The 21041-nt window shown below is 31.5% G+C and overlaps 1 protein-coding gene across 1 annotated transcript in view; it reads left to right on the top strand.

Annotated features, from left to right (window-relative positions):
• The first annotated feature begins 1340 nt into the window (after nt 1-1340).
• The window catches only part of LOC139519213 (uncharacterized), a 28534-nt gene continuing 8833 nt past the window's right edge, over nt 1341-21041 (top strand). The window contains exon 1 of the mRNA XM_071311154.1: nt 1341-1765. Within this exon, the coding sequence (XP_071167255.1) occupies nt 1708-1765 (58 nt within the window). The 5' untranslated portion in view covers nt 1341-1707. The remainder of the gene's footprint in view (nt 1766-21041) is intronic.

The following is a 21041-nucleotide window of genomic DNA, read 5'->3' as shown; positions in this document are numbered from 1 at the left end:
ACTGAACATAGAAAATGATAGTGCGAGTGGGGCATCCGTGTACTTTGGACACATTCTAAATCTTGTTGGTAGCTATTATTATGCTGGTACACTTTGTATGAAGATTAGATAACCATCTGTCCATCTTCGTCCACGTGATCAGCAGGATCCCGAATAACGGTCGAATTTTTGTTATAAAAAGATACATACATTTCTGTTCTGATCTTAATGACTTGAGATGAAATTAGTTACATTTAATTTAGCTGCATCAAGGATTACTTCATTTTAAACATGGCATATTTTAAACACATAATTCAGTAAACACTACATGTGTTACCTGTGTTTCCTTTGAATGAAACTGTCTGATATTTTAGTCCCCCTTATGATTTGTAAATTTTTGCAAGACTTGTATCCGATTTGTGATAGCTTCCATCAATTTAAGAATTTTAAACATACAAATGATTATAAATGAGACCCTAAAATGAACATTATGTTTGAGTTGATAAAATGAACATTATGTTTGAGTTGATAAAATGAACATTATGTTTGGGTTGATCGTAAGATACCAGATATCCAACAATAACAAAATCACTAGCTAATCCCATAAAGAGCTAAGAAGCTATTTTATACGTACCAAACTCCAAATTTTCCGAGGAACAACCTAGACAAATTCTTTATGAATTGAGGGTTTGAAAATTAAAAAAAAGTATATTGCACAATCACGAATTATTCATCTGGTTATGTTTCGGAAAAAAACTTGAACTACCGTCAAAAATTGAACCATTCATTCTCTGTTAAAATTTGACAAAAATTGAACCATTCTCTGTTTAAATTTGACAAAAATCTGAATAAGATCCTGTGATTCGTCGATTTAAGTTCAGCTATATATTTCGTATTTCTTTAATTTTAATTACTACGCTGTGTTGAAGACCCATTGGTGGCTTCGGCTGTTGTCTGCTCTTTGGTCGGATTGTTGTCTCTTTGACATATTCCCCATTTCCATTCTCAATTTTACTAGTACTCACTTTCTGTTGGTGACCTTCTGCTGTTGTTTTTTTCTATGGTCGGGTTGTTGTCTCTTTGGCACATTCCCCATTTCCATTCTCAATTTTACTTATTTGGTTGATCTCTCCCGACCATTCCAGATCCACAGGACTCTGTTATGAGCATATACGACTGTTCCCATACAATGATTGGACATTCCAGATTATTGAGGATTTTTCTTTTTGTGTCGTAGAATTGTCTAATCCAAAACTTGAGACCTAATCAATCCAAAACTAGAGCCATAATCAACACTGTGGGAACGCCTCATTACTGTCATTACTACACAGTACCCTATCTATATATTAGGCCGTGTGTTTGTCTCCGATGATTCCAAACAAGAAATAGCTGCTTCTTTAAAATTAATTAGTCTGTGACATTAAATATTTGAGAATTTGATTAAGCTTCATTATTTTATTTTTTACACAGAATAAAATCTGTTATTGTTTGTAAGATTGAAAAGTAAACTTTTGTGTATTGATTTGGGTATTGTTCCAAGATGAGGTGTATTGAGTTTTCAACTCTCGTGATAGTTTTAAGTGTTTGCATTACCAAACATCATCAATACCGCTTATAAACATTGACAGAAAACATTCTTCTTGGCTTCGTTAGAAACATAGATCGTATCTTCATCGCCTTGGGCATTGTTCCAAATTTGTCACTAGTTTTCACCTCGAGGATTTCACAATGCTGACTATGGGACGTTTAATATCTTTGCTCTATGTTTTGATTAACATCTTTACTGGTAAGTTATTTTTATGTTATATATGTGTGTATGATTACGTCACTATCTTCTTTACTTTAAATGTGCGTGTTGTAAATCATCAATGAGTGTCTAAGAAATGTATGTAGGATTCCTCTTACAAATCCCTGTATTTAACATGACATAAGTATGTTCTTTATATCTTATGCTCAAGTTATTCTTAATTAAAAATCATCTTTAACATGAAGTATTAAAGCCTATATTTTCTAACGATATTTGTAAATTGATTACCATGACTTTAATAATTACAGCAAAATGCATTGAGTGCGTAGGTAAAGCTAATATCTGTTTAGCTTGCTTGCTAGCTCAACCTTGAAGTTATTATTAGCATAGGTAAACTGCCGTCCTTTAAGAGTAGACTGGTTTGATAGATCTATAACCAATCTATCTGTCTGTAAGACTAAACTGCTCCAAAAGGAGGGTAGTATAGTAATACCTAACCTAATGATGACTTCACGGTTCAGGTAGCAAGCAAGCTAACCGAAGATATTACTTGTGTCTGCACACTCAATACAATCGGCTGTAAAGCCACCATTAAATGAGAGGCATATACTTTTTGTTGACGACCATGATTTGACATCAGCTTGACTTTATTATTATAAGGCGTTTTGTTGCTGTCTCATTGAAGGTTGATGAAAACTCCACATTTTCTTGATCAAAATCAGATTAAAACCAATAGCTGCATAGCTGAATGAAATTTTACCTTATAGTCAAAAGCATATGACACATACAGAAAAAAACATTTCTATCTTCGAGTAGTTGTTGTTCTCCATAAATGTTTCGTGTAGATTAATTGCCATTAAATATCGTTTTACGTCTCTGATTTCATTTGGTTTATCAAGCAATTGGATTATATCTTGATGACTTTCACAAATGATTCACATTGGGTACTCTTTCTTAATTTGGTAAATTTCGCGTGAAATTTAACCAAAACAAAACATTCCAGATCAAAGTAATGCAAAAAAAAGGGGGGTTAATACAACAACTGTGGCCTTGTTTGGAAGTCAACTTAAAGTGGAAACTGTTTAAGATTTGAATTAATTTTGTTATTTTTTTTTTCATTACTTGGTGAAGGATTAGTATAGTATTTACTATAATTTACTATACAAATCCTTTGACTTGGTTAACCAGCGTGCAAATTAATGTAAATCACTCTGAATAATATACTCTAAAGGAAATATGTGCTGAGTTTTGTGTAAGTTGAAACCTTGAGATACAGGTCAAGGATTAGTGGGAAATCAATGTATTTACGTTATAATAAATAATATCTTTATATAGAAAATGTTTCACCATTACCTAACCAAAAATAACTATTGTGTCAAGTTATCATCATTCGAAGTCACATAATTATTTAAAAATATTATATCTTTTCTTATAAGATGATTGTTAGGTAGCTGTTTATTTCAGACAGTAAAGGATGTGCTCTTAAATTAGTTATTATTATCAGTATACATTCTCTATCATACGTTTTTAAATTTAACCAATATAAACATTACAACAGATTGCATTGAAGGGGGGCAATACCTCTTTATGTTAACCTGTTTTGGCCTTTTTTAAGGTGTTGTTAACTGTTATTTGAGATAAATTTGAAATGTTAACTGTTTTTAACCCACTGACTGATATCTGTTCTGTTAAAATTTGAAAATAAGATTCCTGTTATCTGTTACTTGACACTTTAAGTGTTCACTGTTTTAGACACAATTTGTCTCTGTGAACTAATCTTAACTGTTATTACTATACTATATATAAAAATATTAATTTTCGCGAACCATTTAGGTCACGGAAATTCCAAAATATGGCATCAGTAAGGAGAGTTGTACAAACAATGTAAATACACAGAACCCCATCCAAACTTGCTTTAGTTAACTAGTACAAGAATTTTAAGATTCACACTAATCACACTAAATTTGCTGTCCATTTCTTTCTTTACGGTGCTTCTTCAAAGGAGTGACATACACAGCATATATGTAACTAGTCCAAATAATTATGATGTACTGAAATAAAATTGAGAATGGAAATGGGGAATGTGTCAAAGAGACAACAACCCGACCAAATAAAAAACAACAGCAGAGGGTCACCAACAGGTCTTCAATGTAGCGAGAAATTCCCGCACCCGGAGGCGTCCTTCAGCTGGCCCCTAAACAAATATATACTAGTCCAGTGATAATGAACGCCATACTAATTTCCAAATTGTACGCAAGAAACTAAAATTAAAATAATACAAGACTAACAAAGGCCAGAGGCTCCTGACTTGGGACAGGCGCAAAAATGCGGCGGGGTTAAACATGTTTGTGAGATCTCAACCCTCCCCCTATACCTCTAACCAATGTAGTTAAGTAAACGCATAACAATACGCACATTAAAATTCAGTTAAAGAGAAATCCGAGTCTGATGTCAGAAGATGTAACCAAAGAAAATAAACAAAATGACAATAATACATAAATAACAACAGACTACTAGCAGTTAACTGACATGCCAGCTCCAGACTTCAATTAAACTGACTGAAAGATTATGATTTCATCATATGAACATCAGGCACAATCCTTCCCGTTAGGGGTTTAGTATCATACCATCATAACATATATGAGAAGAACATAACCCGTGTCATGCCAACAACTGTTTTTAGAATAAATGTGTTTAGTTCCGATGCAAAGACCTTATCAGTGACTCAATATTAACGCCAAAATATGCAATCTTTAATGACTTGACAACAGTATCGTAATTATATCCCTTCTTTTTTAAAATTAGTCTATTCAAAGGTTTTGTAAGTTTCTGAGGTGAATACTGACACCTTTGTGCTTTATAAAGAATATTTCCATAAAAAATTGGATGTGAAATACCTGAACGTATTAGAAGTCTGCATGTTGAGCTATATTTACGAATGATGTCTTTATACCGATGATAAAATTTAGTAAATGTTTTGACTAGTTTGTGATATCGAAAACCCTGGTGTAATAATTTTTCAGTAATACATAAATTTCTCTCGTTAAAATCTAAAACATTGTTACATACACGAGCGAATCGTACAAGTTGAGATATATAAACACCGTAAGATGGTGACAAGGGAACGTCACCATCTAAAAACGGATAATTAACGATAGGAAATGAAAAATCATCCCTTTTATCATAAATTTTAGTATTCAGCTTTCCATTAGTGATATAGATATTAAGATCGAGAAAAGGGCAGTGGTCATTGTGTGACAATATGATGGCTTAAAATATATATATAAATATATATTATATATATTTATATTTATATTTAGGATTATATATTCTCAAAAATGTTTATTAAATTGAATAGAATTCAGGGGAATATCTATTAAGAAAAACATGACCTTGTAAAAGGTTGTTCAATTGACCTCTATAGGTTATATATATATATATATACATGTTTACATTCAGACCAGGTGGTGACATGTAGCAATTAGTTAAAACACGAGAAATACGTGCATTCTTTGACCATCAATCTCCAGGTTGGTCAAAACATGTCAAAACATGTCATTTAGAGACAACTTAATAGATATTCATCCCTGTATCTTTTGATTTAAGACTATAATGGTCAAATTAATAGAAACCTTGACACTGTTTATATTTTGTATATATACGGATGTATTTTACTGTATAGGGGACCGTCCGTTATGGACACTGGTCCAGACGGGCTTTAATAAACTACTATTCCAAATAACCATGTGTTGTGTTACATGTGGTTATTTTTGGTTAACCGTGACCAAAGGATATTAAGGTAAAGTGACTTTTTATTTGATACTCTTTACTTAATTTCTCAAAATGGCTAGACAAGAATTTAATGCAGGGTTTGTTTTTCTAAATTTAAAAACACAAGTTCAAATTCTCACTCAAAAGGTATTTAAAAACGGCATTAATTCGATTGAAAGCTTTCATGGTTCAAAATCAGACAAATTAGGAATAGGTGTATCAGATGTGAGCACAATTGTTCATGATCAAGATGCTGATTAACTCATTAAAAAAAACATGTTTTATTAGATAATGTTTTTTTTTTTAAGCGAAAATGTAGATATTTATTTTTTTTCAATGGTGAAGGTTTGATTTTTGTATTGATATTTTTTTTATGTAATCATTATCATAAGGGTGAAGGTACTTATAATAGGTATTTGATTGTTTTAGTCAATATAAAAGACTGGCAACTTTGTCAGGTATTTAATTGATAGTATAAGTCAATATATAAGATTTGCGTACATATTGCAATGATATAATGAGAAGTTTTTATATGCTGTTTTTTTTTTAAAGACAGAATAGATATTTAAATAAGAAAAAAACAACACTTGAATATTAATATTTAAGAATTAAATAACAATAGGTAAAAATATTTTAAAGATGTTGGTTATATTTTAAAGTATTTAACTGCAGGAATAATGATAATATTAAAACATTTAATATACCTTGATTTTGAATATAATAATTTAATTTTTAATTCATATTTTGAGCTGTTTTCTGAAGAGACACTCTGTAATTCTAGAATATACGCGCCTATATACATTGGTATAAGAAAGTTTCATAAGAACACTTTTGGCGACAAATTTAAGGGTATTTCTGCGATGTTATAATCACATGGTTGTTAAAATATGGTTGCGCAGTTGGGTAAGTGCGTAAGCACATTTGTTTAGAGAAACAAAATATTCTATGGTATTTAGAATCCAAACCTTGATTTTCGCACAGTTATTGTGGTATTTTTAAAGAATTGCGGAATTATCTTCGGAAAATAGCACTTAAATGATAAAAATTGATATTATTGTTTAAGTCCACTCTTAGGGAAATGTAGGGTTTTATAAGTTTTAAAAGTATTGACAGTATTTAGCGATAGATGAAATATAAGATTAATTATAGAGTATATAAATCTATACTAAGGGATGAAAATGGAAATGTTTTCATAATAAAACAATTTAGGACTTAAAATATGGAAATAAGTATCATATGATTAATCGTTATAAACAATTATAACGCGATACATCTTCCGCAAATATTTTAATGTGACCCTGATTGAATTAAAAGAAAATTAGCAACCCAAGAAAAAATGAGACAAAGAGAAGCATAAGGTCATCTATAACTTCCGGTTTAAGTGATATGACAAATAATAATAGTTCTGATAGATATAATTTAGAAAATAGCCAAGACATGCCTGTTGATGAAATCATAATACCAAAGAAAAATAAGCGAAATGTTAAGAAGTCTGAAAAGAAAGACGAATTAATTTTAAGTTTTCTCTCAAACATTTCTTGTTATCTTGATAAAATGAACGACTAACATGTCGTAAAAGTAGGCTTCGTGATGATTGTTTTTAAAGGTGGCACGGTAGTATTTCCTGGCCCATAAGGGATAATGATAGCCTTTTTAGAATTTTCACCACTTTCTAACACTGCAAAAAATTCTACATTCACAGTTAACTGAAGTACTTTCATTTTACTATTCAGAAAAGAATTTGAATATGTATCATGACCGTTTACTTTTTTTGCTATTTTTAAAAACCTAAGGCCACTAGTACTTTTAGGTCTTTTATGGTGCAGTGAATACAAAATTTAAAAAAATTCTCAAAAATTCATTTTCATCTGTATGTAAAATTATTTCATATTTTTCTACACCTGATTCATCCCTCAGTTTGGGAAAGTAAGATCATTTGATACTGTATTTTTTGTCCAATCGCACTGTTTAGATACATTAACCTAAGTAGGGTACACAAAAGAGCAACCTAAATTCTGGAAAGCAAATACTACCGTGCCACCTTAACCAAGACATAACAAACTTGAAACCAGTCATGACACCTATGATACATAGACTTCTTACTTTGGAACATATTACAATAAAGAATACTAGTCTGCACTCATTTCTTACGAAAAAAAAATGAAACATTACATCCCTACCCCATCTGGCAGATTTTCACTTTTTTTTCATCTTACCATTTTTACTTAAGGAGTGAACAAAACCCAAATATATGATGTTTCAAATCAACACAGAAGTCAAACATGGTGATTCAGGAGGAATTATTGGAATGCCAACTCTGTTTATGGTTAATCTGACTGAAAGAAACAGTTTAAGCACCAAATCATGAAAACTGATATTAAAGTCCATTCCACATTTTACAGCATGCCTTATATTACTTTAAACATTTCCAGATTAAGAGGGTAATACAACAAGAGTCTTTAGATTGCAGTTAACTATTATTCCAAAATCTGTTTGACAATACATGTACTAGAATACATCTCTAAGTTGACTGTTTGTCTATTTCTCATGTATGCATTAAGTTAAATTATGTCCCCTTACATAATCAATTTGCCTTTATTGTGCTTTTCACTGTCAGAAAATCTTAACAACTAATGGTATTTTCATGGAAAATGAATAAACCATTTAATCTTGCTGATATAACATCATAAATACATTCTTTGTCAAAAATAATGTCTAGTCAATGTAAAGAACCCCCTATTTCTATCTCTATTTCAGACCAATATGAGAGCTAAATGAATAAGTAAGGACCCCTTAACCACTTACTGGTTCCCCAAAAGCTCCAACTGGTGTCATGTTACATCAGAACTACAAATTGAACCTCAAGAAAACTAGTATAGCTGTACTTGTGTTGAAAAAAATAAGAAATTATGCAATTTATTTGTTACGGTGAAAATAATAGGATGTACATGCAACCGAAGAATGTCGCGTCTCAAATTTCAGTGGTTGCACATGTGTCAGACACTGCGAAAAGTCAAAGCGAGCATTTATAATTAAAAATGTATTGCAAGTTACATAATAATAATGAAGTTCTACTTTCTAGGTAAATTTTTACATTATTACCTACAGATCAGGCAAAATTTGCTGAATCAGCAATTTTTACTCTCAGGGGTGGAATTTAAGGCTTGTTTTTATCATAGTTGCCCTTAATCTACTTAATATTGATAAACTTACAAATTGCATAGGTAAAAAAAGTTCCTTTATTGATTTAGTGTAAAAATATATATCCCCCTTAAGGTGGCACGGTAGTATTTCCTGGCCCATAAGGGATAATGATAGCCTTTTTAGAATTTTCACCACTTTCTAACACTGCAAAAAATTCTACATTCACAGTTAACTGAAGTACTTTCATTTTACTATTCAGAAAAGAATTTGAATATGTATCATGACCGTTTACTTTTTTTGCTATTTTTAAAAACCTAAGGCCACTAGTACTTTTAGGTCTTTTATGGTGCAGTGAATACAAAATTTAAAAAAATTCTCAAAAATTCATTTTCATCTGTATGTAAAATTATTTCATATTTTTCTACACCTGATTCATCCCTCAGTTTGGGAAAGTAAGATCATTTGATACTGTATTTTTTGTCCAATCGCACTGTTTAGATACATTAACCTAAGTAGGGTACACAAAAGAGCAACCTAAATTCTGGAAAGCAAATACTACCGTGCCACCTTAACCAAGACATAACAAACTTGAAACCAGTCATGACACCTATGATACATAGACTTCTTACTTTGGAACATATTACAATAAAGAATACTAGTCTGCACTCATTTCTTACGAAAAAAAAATGAAACATTACATCCCTACCCCATCTGGCAGATTTTCACTTTTTTTTCATCTTACCATTTTTACTTAAGGAGTGAACAAAACCCAAATATATGATGTTTCAAATCAACACAGAAGTCAAACATGGTGATTCAGGAGGAATTATTGGAATGCCAACTCTGTTTATGGTTAATCTGACTGAAAGAAACAGTTTAAGCACCAAATCATGAAAACTGATATTAAAGTCCATTCCACATTTTACAGCATGCCTTATATTACTTTAAACATTTCCAGATTAAGAGGGTAATACAACAAGAGTCTTTAGATTGCAGTTAACTATTATTCCAAAATCTGTTTGACAATACATGTACTAGAATACATCTCTAAGTTGACTGTTTGTCTATTTCTCATGTATGCATTAAGTTAAATTATGTCCCCTTACATAATCAATTTGCCTTTATTGTGCTTTTCACTGTCAGAAAATCTTAACAACTAATGGTATTTTCATGGAAAATGAATAAACCATTTAATCTTGCTGATATAACATCATAAATACATTCTTTGTCAAAAATAATGTCTAGTCAATGTAAAGAACCCCCTATTTCTATCTCTATTTCAGACCAATATGAGAGCTAAATGAATAAGTAAGGACCCCTTAACCACTTACTGGTTCCCCAAAAGCTCCAACTGGTGTCATGTTACATCAGAACTACAAATTGAACCTCAAGAAAACTAGTATAGCTGTACTTGTGTTGAAAAAAATAAGAAATTATGCAATTTATTTGTTACGGTGAAAATAATAGGATGTACATGCAACCGAAGAATGTCGCGTCTCAAATTTCAGTGGTTGCACATGTGTCAGACACTGCGAAAAGTCAAAGCGAGCATTTATAATTAAAAATGTATTGCAAGTTACATAATAATAATGAAGTTCTACTTTCTAGGTAAATTTTTACATTATTACCTACAGATCAGGCAAAATTTGCTGAATCAGCAATTTTTACTCTCAGGGGTGGAATTTAAGGCTTGTTTTTATCATAGTTGCCCTTAATCTACTTAATATTGATAAACTTACAAATTGCATAGGTAAAAAAAGTTCCTTTATTGATTTAGTGTAAAAATATATATCCCCCTTAAGGTGGCACGGTAGTATTTCCTGGCCCATAAGGGATAATGATAGCCTTTTTAGAATTTTCACCACTTTCTAACACTGCAAAAAATTCTACATTCACAGTTAACTGAAGTACTTTCATTTTACTATTCAGAAAAGAATTTGAATATGTATCATGACCGTTTACTTTTTTTGCTATTTTTAAAAACCTAAGGCCACTAGTACTTTTAGGTCTTTTATGGTGCAGTGAATACAAAATTTAAAAAAATTCTCAAAAATTCATTTTCATCTGTATGTAAAATTATTTCATATTTTTCTACACCTGATTCATCCCTCAGTTTGGGAAAGTAAGATCATTTGATACTGTATTTTTTGTCCAATCGCACTGTTTAGATACATTAACCTAAGTAGGGTACACAAAAGAGCAACCTAAATTCTGGAAAGCAAATACTACCGTGCCACCTTAACCAAGACATAACAAACTTGAAACCAGTCATGACACCTATGATACATAGACTTCTTACTTTGGAACATATTACAATAAAGAATACTAGTCTGCACTCATTTCTTACGAAAAAAAAATGAAACATTACATCCCTACCCCATCTGGCAGATTTTCACTTTTTTTTCATCTTACCATTTTTACTTAAGGAGTGAACAAAACCCAAATATATGATGTTTCAAATCAACACAGAAGTCAAACATGGTGATTCAGGAGGAATTATTGGAATGCCAACTCTGTTTATGGTTAATCTGACTGAAAGAAACAGTTTAAGCACCAAATCATGAAAACTGATATTAAAGTCCATTCCACATTTTACAGCATGCCTTATATTACTTTAAACATTTCCAGATTAAGAGGGTAATACAACAAGAGTCTTTAGATTGCAGTTAACTATTATTCCAAAATCTGTTTGACAATACATGTACTAGAATACATCTCTAAGTTGACTGTTTGTCTATTTCTCATGTATGCATTAAGTTAAATTATGTCCCCTTACATAATCAATTTGCCTTTATTGTGCTTTTCACTGTCAGAAAATCTTAACAACTAATGGTATTTTCATGGAAAATGAATAAACCATTTAATCTTGCTGATATAACATCATAAATACATTCTTTGTCAAAAATAATGTCTAGTCAATGTAAAGAACCCCCTATTTCTATCTCTATTTCAGACCAATATGAGAGCTAAATGAATAAGTAAGGACCCCTTAACCACTTACTGGTTCCCCAAAAGCTCCAACTGGTGTCATGTTACATCAGAACTACAAATTGAACCTCAAGAAAACTAGTATAGCTGTACTTGTGTTGAAAAAAATAAGAAATTATGCAATTTATTTGACACGGTGAAAATAATAGGATGTACATGCAACCGAAGAATGTCGCGTCTCAAATTTCAGTGGTTGCACATGTGTCAGACACTGAAAAGTACAAAGCGAGCATTTATAATTAAAAATGTATTGCAAGTTACATAATAATAATGAAGTTCTACTTTCTAGGTAAATTTTTACATTATTACCTACAGAAGGCAAAATTTGCTGAATCAGGAGGAATTATTGGAATGCCAACTCTGTTTATGGTTAATCTGACTGAAAGAAACAGTTTAAGCACCAAATCATGAAAACTGATATTAAAGTCCATTCCACATTTTACAGCATGCCTTATATTACTTTAAACATTTCCAGATTAAGAGGGTAATACAACAAGAGTCTTTAGATTGCAGTTAACTATTATTCCAAAATCTGTTTGACAATACATGTACTAGAATACATCTCTAAGTTGACTGTTTGTCTATTTCTCATGTATGCATTAAGTTAAATTATGTCCCCTTACATAATCAATTTGCCTTTATTGTGCTTTTCACTGTCAGAAAATCTTAACAACTAATGGTATTTTCATGGAAAATGAATAAACCATTTAATCTTGCTGATATAACATCATAAATACATTCTTTGTCAAAAATAATGTCTAGTCAATGTAAAGAACCCCCTATTTCTATCTCTATTTCAGACCAATATGAGAGCTAAATGAATAAGTAAGGACCCCTTAACCACTTACTGGTTCCCCAAAAGCTCCAACTGGTGTCATGTTACATCAGAACTACAAATTGAACCTCAAGAAAACTAGTATAGCTGTACTTGTGTTGAAAAAAATAAGAAATTATGCAATTTATTTGTTACGGTGAAAATAATAGGATGTACATGCAACCGAAGAATGTCGCGTCTCAAATTTCAGTGGTTGCACATGTGTCAGACACTGCGAAAAGTCAAAGCGAGCATTTATAATTAAAAATGTATTGCAAGTTACATAATAATAATGAAGTTCTACTTTCTAGGTAAATTTTTACATTATTACCTACAGATCAGGCAAAATTTGCTGAATCAGCAATTTTTACTCTCAGGGGTGGAATTTAAGGCTTGTTTTTATCATAGTTGCCCTTAATCTACTTAATATTGATAAACTTACAAATTGCATAGGTAAAAAAAGTTCCTTTATTGATTTAGTGTAAAAATATATATCCCCCTTAAGGTGGCACGGTAGTATTTCCTGGCCCATAAGGGATAATGATAGCCTTTTTAGAATTTTCACCACTTTCTAACACTGCAAAAAATTCTACATTCACAGTTAACTGAAGTACTTTCATTTTACTATTCAGAAAAGAATTTGAATATGTATCATGACCGTTTACTTTTTTTGCTATTTTTAAAAACCTAAGGCCACTAGTACTTTTAGGTCTTTTATGGTGCAGTGAATACAAAATTTAAAAAAATTCTCAAAAATTCATTTTCATCTGTATGTAAAATTATTTCATATTTTTCTACACCTGATTCATCCCTCAGTTTGGGAAAGTAAGATCATTTGATACTGTATTTTTTGTCCAATCGCACTGTTTAGATACATTAACCTAAGTAGGGTACACAAAAGAGCAACCTAAATTCTGGAAAGCAAATACTACCGTGCCACCTTAACCAAGACATAACAAACTTGAAACCAGTCATGACACCTATGATACATAGACTTCTTACTTTGGAACATATTACAATAAAGAATACTAGTCTGCACTCATTTCTTACGAAAAAAAAATGAAACATTACATCCCTACCCCATCTGGCAGATTTTCACTTTTTTTTCATCTTACCATTTTTACTTAAGGAGTGAACAAAACCCAAATATATGATGTTTCAAATCAACACAGAAGTCAAACATGGTGATTCAGGAGGAATTATTGGAATGCCAACTCTGTTTATGGTTAATCTGACTGAAAGAAACAGTTTAAGCACCAAATCATGAAAACTGATATTAAAGTCCATTCCACATTTTACAGCATGCCTTATATTACTTTAAACATTTCCAGATTAAGAGGGTAATACAACAAGAGTCTTTAGATTGCAGTTAACTATTATTCCAAAATCTGTTTGACAATACATGTACTAGAATACATCTCTAAGTTGACTGTTTGTCTATTTCTCATGTATGCATTAAGTTAAATTATGTCCCCTTACATAATCAATTTGCCTTTATTGTGCTTTTCACTGTCAGAAAATCTTAACAACTAATGGTATTTTCATGGAAAATGAATAAACCATTTAATCTTGCTGATATAACATCATAAATACATTCTTTGTCAAAAATAATGTCTAGTCAATGTAAAGAACCCCCTATTTCTATCTCTATTTCAGACCAATATGAGAGCTAAATGAATAAGTAAGGACCCCTTAACCACTTACTGGTTCCCCAAAAGCTCCAACTGGTGTCATGTTACATCAGAACTACAAATTGAACCTCAAGAAAACTAGTATAGCTGTACTTGTGTTGAAAAAAATAAGAAATTATGCAATTTATTTGTTACGGTGAAAATAATAGGATGTACATGCAACCGAAGAATGTCGCGTCTCAAATTTCAGTGGTTGCACATGTGTCAGACACTGCGAAAAGTCAAAGCGAGCATTTATAATTAAAAATGTATTGCAAGTTACATAATAATAATGAAGTTCTACTTTCTAGGTAAATTTTTACATTATTACCTACAGATCAGGCAAAATTTGCTGAATCAGCAATTTTTACTCTCAGGGGTGGAATTTAAGGCTTGTTTTTATCATAGTTGCCCTTAATCTACTTAATATTGATAAACTTACAAATTGCATAGGTAAAAAAAGTTCCTTTATTGATTTAGTGTAAAAATATATATCCCCCTTAAGGTGGCACGGTAGTATTTCCTGGCCCATAAGGGATAATGATAGCCTTTTTAGAATTTTCACCACTTTCTAACACTGCAAAAAATTCTACATTCACAGTTAACTGAAGTACTTTCATTTTACTATTCAGAAAAGAATTTGAATATGTATCATGACCGTTTACTTTTTTTGCTATTTTTAAAAACCTAAGGCCACTAGTACTTTTAGGTCTTTTATGGTGCAGTGAATACAAAATTTAAAAAAATTCTCAAAAATTCATTTTCATCTGTATGTAAAATTATTTCATATTTTTCTACACCTGATTCATCCCTCAGTTTGGGAAAGTAAGATCATTTGATACTGTATTTTTTGTCCAATCGCACTGTTTAGATACATTAACCTAAGTAGGGTACACAAAAGAGCAACCTAAATTCTGGAAAGCAAATACTACCGTGCCACCTTAACCAAGACATAACAAACTTGAAACCAGTCATGACACCTATGATACATAGACTTCTTACTTTGGAACATATTACAATAAAGAATACTAGTCTGCACTCATTTCTTACGAAAAAAAAATGAAACATTACATCCCTACCCCATCTGGCAGATTTTCACTTTTTTTTCATCTTACCATTTTTACTTAAGGAGTGAACAAAACCCAAATATATGATGTTTCAAATCAACACAGAAGTCAAACATGGTGATTCAGGAGGAATTATTGGAATGCCAACTCTGTTTATGGTTAATCTGACTGAAAGAAACAGTTTAAGCACCAAATCATGAAAACTGATATTAAAGTCCATTCCACATTTTACAGCATGCCTTATATTACTTTAAACATTTCCAGATTAAGAGGGTAATACAACAAGAGTCTTTAGATTGCAGTTAACTATTATTCCAAAATCTGTTTGACAATACATGTACTAGAATACATCTCTAAGTTGACTGTTTGTCTATTTCTCATGTATGCATTAAGTTAAATTATGTCCCCTTACATAATCAATTTGCCTTTATTGTGCTTTTCACTGTCAGAAAATCTTAACAACTAATGGTATTTTCATGGAAAATGAATAAACCATTTAATCTTGCTGATATAACATCATAAATACATTCTTTGTCAAAAATAATGTCTAGTCAATGTAAAGAACCCCCTATTTCTATCTCTATTTCAGACCAATATGAGAGCTAAATGAATAAGTAAGGACCCCTTAACCACTTACTGGTTCCCCAAAAGCTCCAACTGGTGTCATGTTACATCAGAACTACAAATTGAACCTCAAGAAAACTAGTATAGCTGTACTTGTGTTGAAAAAAATAAGAAATTATGCAATTTATTTGTTACGGTGAAAATAATAGGATGTACATGCAACCGAAGAATGTCGCGTCTCAAATTTCAGTGGTTGCACATGTGTCAGACACTGCGAAAAGTCAAAGCGAGCATTTATAATTAAAAATGTATTGCAAGTTACATAATAATAATGAAGTTCTACTTTCTAGGTAAATTTTTACATTATTACCTACAGATCAGGCAAAATTTGCTGAATCAGCAATTTTTACTCTCAGGGGTGGAATTTAAGGCTTGTTTTTATCATAGTTGCCCTTAATCTACTTAATATTGATAAACTTACAAATTGCATAGGTAAAAAAAGTTCCTTTATTGATTTAGTGTAAAAATATATATCCCCCTTAAGGTGGCACGGTAGTATTTCCTGGCCCATAAGGGATAATGATAGCCTTTTTAGAATTTTCACCACTTTCTAACACTGCAAAAAATTCTACATTCACAGTTAACTGAAGTACTTTCATTTTACTATTCAGAAAAGAATTTGAATATGTATCATGACCGTTTACTTTTTTTGCTATTTTTAAAAACCTAAGGCCACTAGTACTTTTAGGTCTTTTATGGTGCAGTGAATACAAAATTTAAAAAAATTCTCAAAAATTCATTTTCATCTGTATGTAAAATTATTTCATATTTTTCTACACCTGATTCATCCCTCAGTTTGGGAAAGTAAGATCATTTGATACTGTATTTTTTGTCCAATCGCACTGTTTAGATACATTAACCTAAGTAGGGTACACAAAAGAGCAACCTAAATTCTGGAAAGCAAATACTACCGTGCCACCTTAACCAAGACATAACAAACTTGAAACCAGTCATGACACCTATGATACATAGACTTCTTACTTTGGAACATATTACAATAAAGAATACTAGTCTGCACTCATTTCTTACGAAAAAAAAATGAAACATTACATCCCTACCCCATCTGGCAGATTTTCACTTTTTTTTCATCTTACCATTTTTACTTAAGGAGTGAACAAAACCCAAATATATGATGTTTCAAATCAACACAGAAGTCAAACATGGTGATTCAGGAGGAATTATTGGAATGCCAACTCTGTTTATGGTTAATCTGACTGAAAGAAACAGTTTAAGCACCAAATCATGAAAACTGATATTAAAGTCCATTCCACATTTTACAGCATGCCTTATATTACTTTAAACATTTCCAGATTAAGAGGGTAATACAACAAGAGTCTTTAGATTGCAGTTAACTATTATTCCAAAATCTGTTTGACAATACATGTACTAGAATACATCTCTAAGTTGACTGTTTGTCTATTTCTCATGTATGCATTAAGTTAAATTATGTCCCCTTACATAATCAATTTGCCTTTATTGTGCTTTTCACTGTCAGAAAATCTTAACAACTAATGGTATTTTCATGGAAAATGAATAAACCATTTAATCTTGCTGATATAACATCATAAATACATTCTTTGTCAAAAATAATGTCTAGTCAATGTAAAGAACCCCCTATTTCTATCTCTATTTCAGACCAATATGAGAGCTAAATGAATAAGTAAGGACCCCTTAACCACTTACTGGTTCCCCAAAAGCTCCAACTGGTGTCATGTTACATCAGAACTACAAATTGAACCTCAAGAAAACTAGTATAGCTGTACTTGTGTTGAAAAAAATAAGAAATTATGCAATTTATTTGTTACGGTGAAAATAATAGGATGTACATGCAACCGAAGAATGTCGCGTCTCAAATTTCAGTGGTTGCACATGTGTCAGACACTGCGAAAAGTCAAAGCGAGCATTTATAATTAAAAATGTATTGCAAGTTACATAATAATAATGAAGTTCTACTTTCTAGGTAAATTTTTACATTATTACCTACAGATCAGGCAAAATTTGCTGAATCAGCAATTTTTACTCTCAGGGGTGGAATTTAAGGCTTGTTTTTATCATAGTTGCCCTTAATCTACTTAATATTGATAAACTTACAAATTGCATAGGTAAAAAAAGTTCCTTTATTGATTTAGTGTAAAAATATATATCCCCCTTAAGGTGGCACGGTAGTATTTCCTGGCCCATAAGGGATAATGATAGCCTTTTTAGAATTTTCACCACTTTCTAACACTGCAAAAAATTCTACATTCACAGTTAACTGAAGTACTTTCATTTTACTATTCAGAAAAGAATTTGAATATGTATCATGACCGTTTACTTTTTTTGCTATTTTTAAAAACCTAAGGCCACTAGTACTTTTAGGTCTTTTATGGTGCAGTGAATACAAAATTTAAAAAAATTCTCAAAAATTCATTTTCATCTGTATGTAAAATTATTTCATATTTTTCTACACCTGATTCATCCCTCAGTTTGGGAAAGTAAGATCATTTGATACTGTATTTTTTGTCCAATCGCACTGTTTAGATACATTAACCTAAGTAGGGTACACAAAAGAGCAACCTAAATTCTGGAAAGCAAATACTACCGTGCCACCTTAACCAAGACATAACAAACTTGAAACCAGTCATGACACCTATGATACATAGACTTCTTACTTTGGAACATATTACAATAAAGAATACTAGTCTGCACTCATTTCTTACGAAAAAAAAATGAAACATTACATCCCTACCCCATCTGGCAGATTTTCACTTTTTTTTCATCTTACCATTTTTACTTAAGGAGTGAACAAAACCCAAATATATGATGTTTCAAATCAACACAGAAGTCAAACATGGTGATTCAGGAGGAATTATTGGAATGCCAACTCTGTTTATGGTTAATCTGACTGAAAGAAACAGTTTAAGCACCAAATCATGAAAACTGATATTAAAGTCCATTCCACATTTTACAGCATGCCTTATATTACTTTAAACATTTCCAGATTAAGAGGGTAATACAACAAGAGTCTTTAGATTGCAGTTAACTATTATTCCAAAATCTGTTTGACAATACATGTACTAGAATACATCTCTAAGTTGACTGTTTGTCTATTTCTCATGTATGCATTAAGTTAAATTATGTCCCCTTACATAATCAATTTGCCTTTATTGTGCTTTTCACTGTCAGAAAATCTTAACAACTAATGGTATTTTCATGGAAAATGAATAAACCATTTAATCTTGCTGATATAACATCATAAATACATTCTTTGTCAAAAATAATGTCTAGTCAATGTAAAGAACCCCCTATTTCTATCTCTATTTCAGACCAATATGAGAGCTAAATGAATAAGTAAGGACCCCTTAACCACTTACTGGTTCCCCAAAAGCTCCAACTGGTGTCATGTTACATCAGAACTACAAATTGAACCTCAAGAAAACTAGTATAGCTGTACTTGTGTTGAAAAAAATAAGAAATTATGCAATTTATTTGTTACGGTGAAAATAATAGGATGTACATGCAACCGAAGAATGTCGCGTCTCAAATTTCAGTGGTTGCACATGTGTCAGACACTGCGAAAAGTCAAAGCGAGCATTTATAATTAAAAATGTATTGCAAGTTACATAATAATAATGAAGTTCTACTTTCTAGGTAAATTTTTACATTATTACCTACAGATCAGGCAAAATTTGCTGAATCAGCAATTTTTACTCTCAGGGGTGGAATTTAAGGCTTGTTTTTATCATAGTTGCCCTTAATCTACTTAATATTGATAAACTTACAAATTGCATAGGTAAAAAAAGTTCCTTTATTGATTTAGTGTAAAAATATATATCCCCCTTAAGGTGGCACGGTAGTATTTCCTGGCCCATAAGGGATAATGATAGCCTTTTTAGAATTTTCACCACTTTCTAACACTGCAAAAAATTCTACATTCACAGTTAACTGAAGTACTTTCATTTTACTATTCAGAAAAGAATTTGAATATGTATCATGACCGTTTACTTTTTTTGCTATTTTTAAAAACCTAAGGCCACTAGTACTTTTAGGTCTTTTATGGTGCAGTGAATACAAAATTTAAAAAAATTCTCAAAAATTCATTTTCATCTGTATGTAAAATTATTTCATATTTTTCTACACCTGATTCATCCCTCAGTTTGGGAAAGTAAGATCATTTGATACTGTATTTTTTGTCCAATCGCACTGTTTAGATACATTAACCTAAGTAGGGTACACAAAAGAGCAACCTAAATTCTGGAAAGCAAATACTACCGTGCCACCTTAACCAAGACATAACAAACTTGAAACCAGTCATGACACCTATGATACATAGACTTCTTACTTTGGAACATATTACAATAAAGAATACTAGTCTGCACTCATTTCTTACGAAAAAAAAATGAAACATTACATCCCTACCCCATCTGGCAGATTTTCACTTTTTTTTCATCTTACCATTTTTACTTAAGGAGTGAACAAAACCCAAATATATGATGTTTCAAATCAACACAGAAGTCAAACATGGTGATTCAGGAGGAATTATTGGAATGCCAACTCTGTTTATGGTTAATCTGACTGAAAGAAACAGTTTAAGCACCAAATCATGAAAACTGATATTAAAGTCCATTCCACATTTTACAGCATGCCTTATATTACTTTAAACATTTCCAGATTAAGAGGGTAATACAACAAGAGTCTTTAGATTGCAGTTAACTATTATTCCAAAATCTGTTTGACAATACATGTACTAGAATACATCTCTAAGTTGACTGTTTGTCTATTTCTCATGTATGCATTAAGTTAAATTATGTCCCCTTACATAATCAATTTGCCTTTATTGTGCTTTTCACTGTCAGAAAATCTTAACAACTAATGGTATTTTCATGGAAAATGAATAAACCATTTAATCTTGCTGATATAACATCATAAATACATTCTTTGTCAAAAATAATGTCTAGTCAATGTAAAGAACCCCCTATTTCTATCTCTATTTCAGACCAATATGAGAGCTAAATGAATAAGTAAGGACCCCTTAACCACTTACTGGTTCCCCAAAAGCTCCAACTGGTGTCATGTTACATCAGAACTACAAATTGAACCTCAAGAAAACTAGTATAGCTGTACTTGTGTTGAAAAAAATAAGAAATTATGCAATTTATTTGTTACGGTGAAAATAATAGGATGTACATGCAACCGAAGAATGTCGCGTCTCAAATTTCAGTGGTTGCACATGTGTCAGACACTGCGAAAAGTCAAAG

This window comes from Mytilus edulis, chromosome 4, assembly GCF_963676685.1.
Source record: "Mytilus edulis chromosome 4, xbMytEdul2.2, whole genome shotgun sequence".
In the NCBI taxonomy this organism is placed as follows: domain Eukaryota; kingdom Metazoa; phylum Mollusca; class Bivalvia; order Mytilida; family Mytilidae; genus Mytilus; species Mytilus edulis.
The sequence above is the reverse complement of the archived record's forward strand: the minus strand, read 5'-3'. Positions and strand labels throughout refer to the sequence as shown.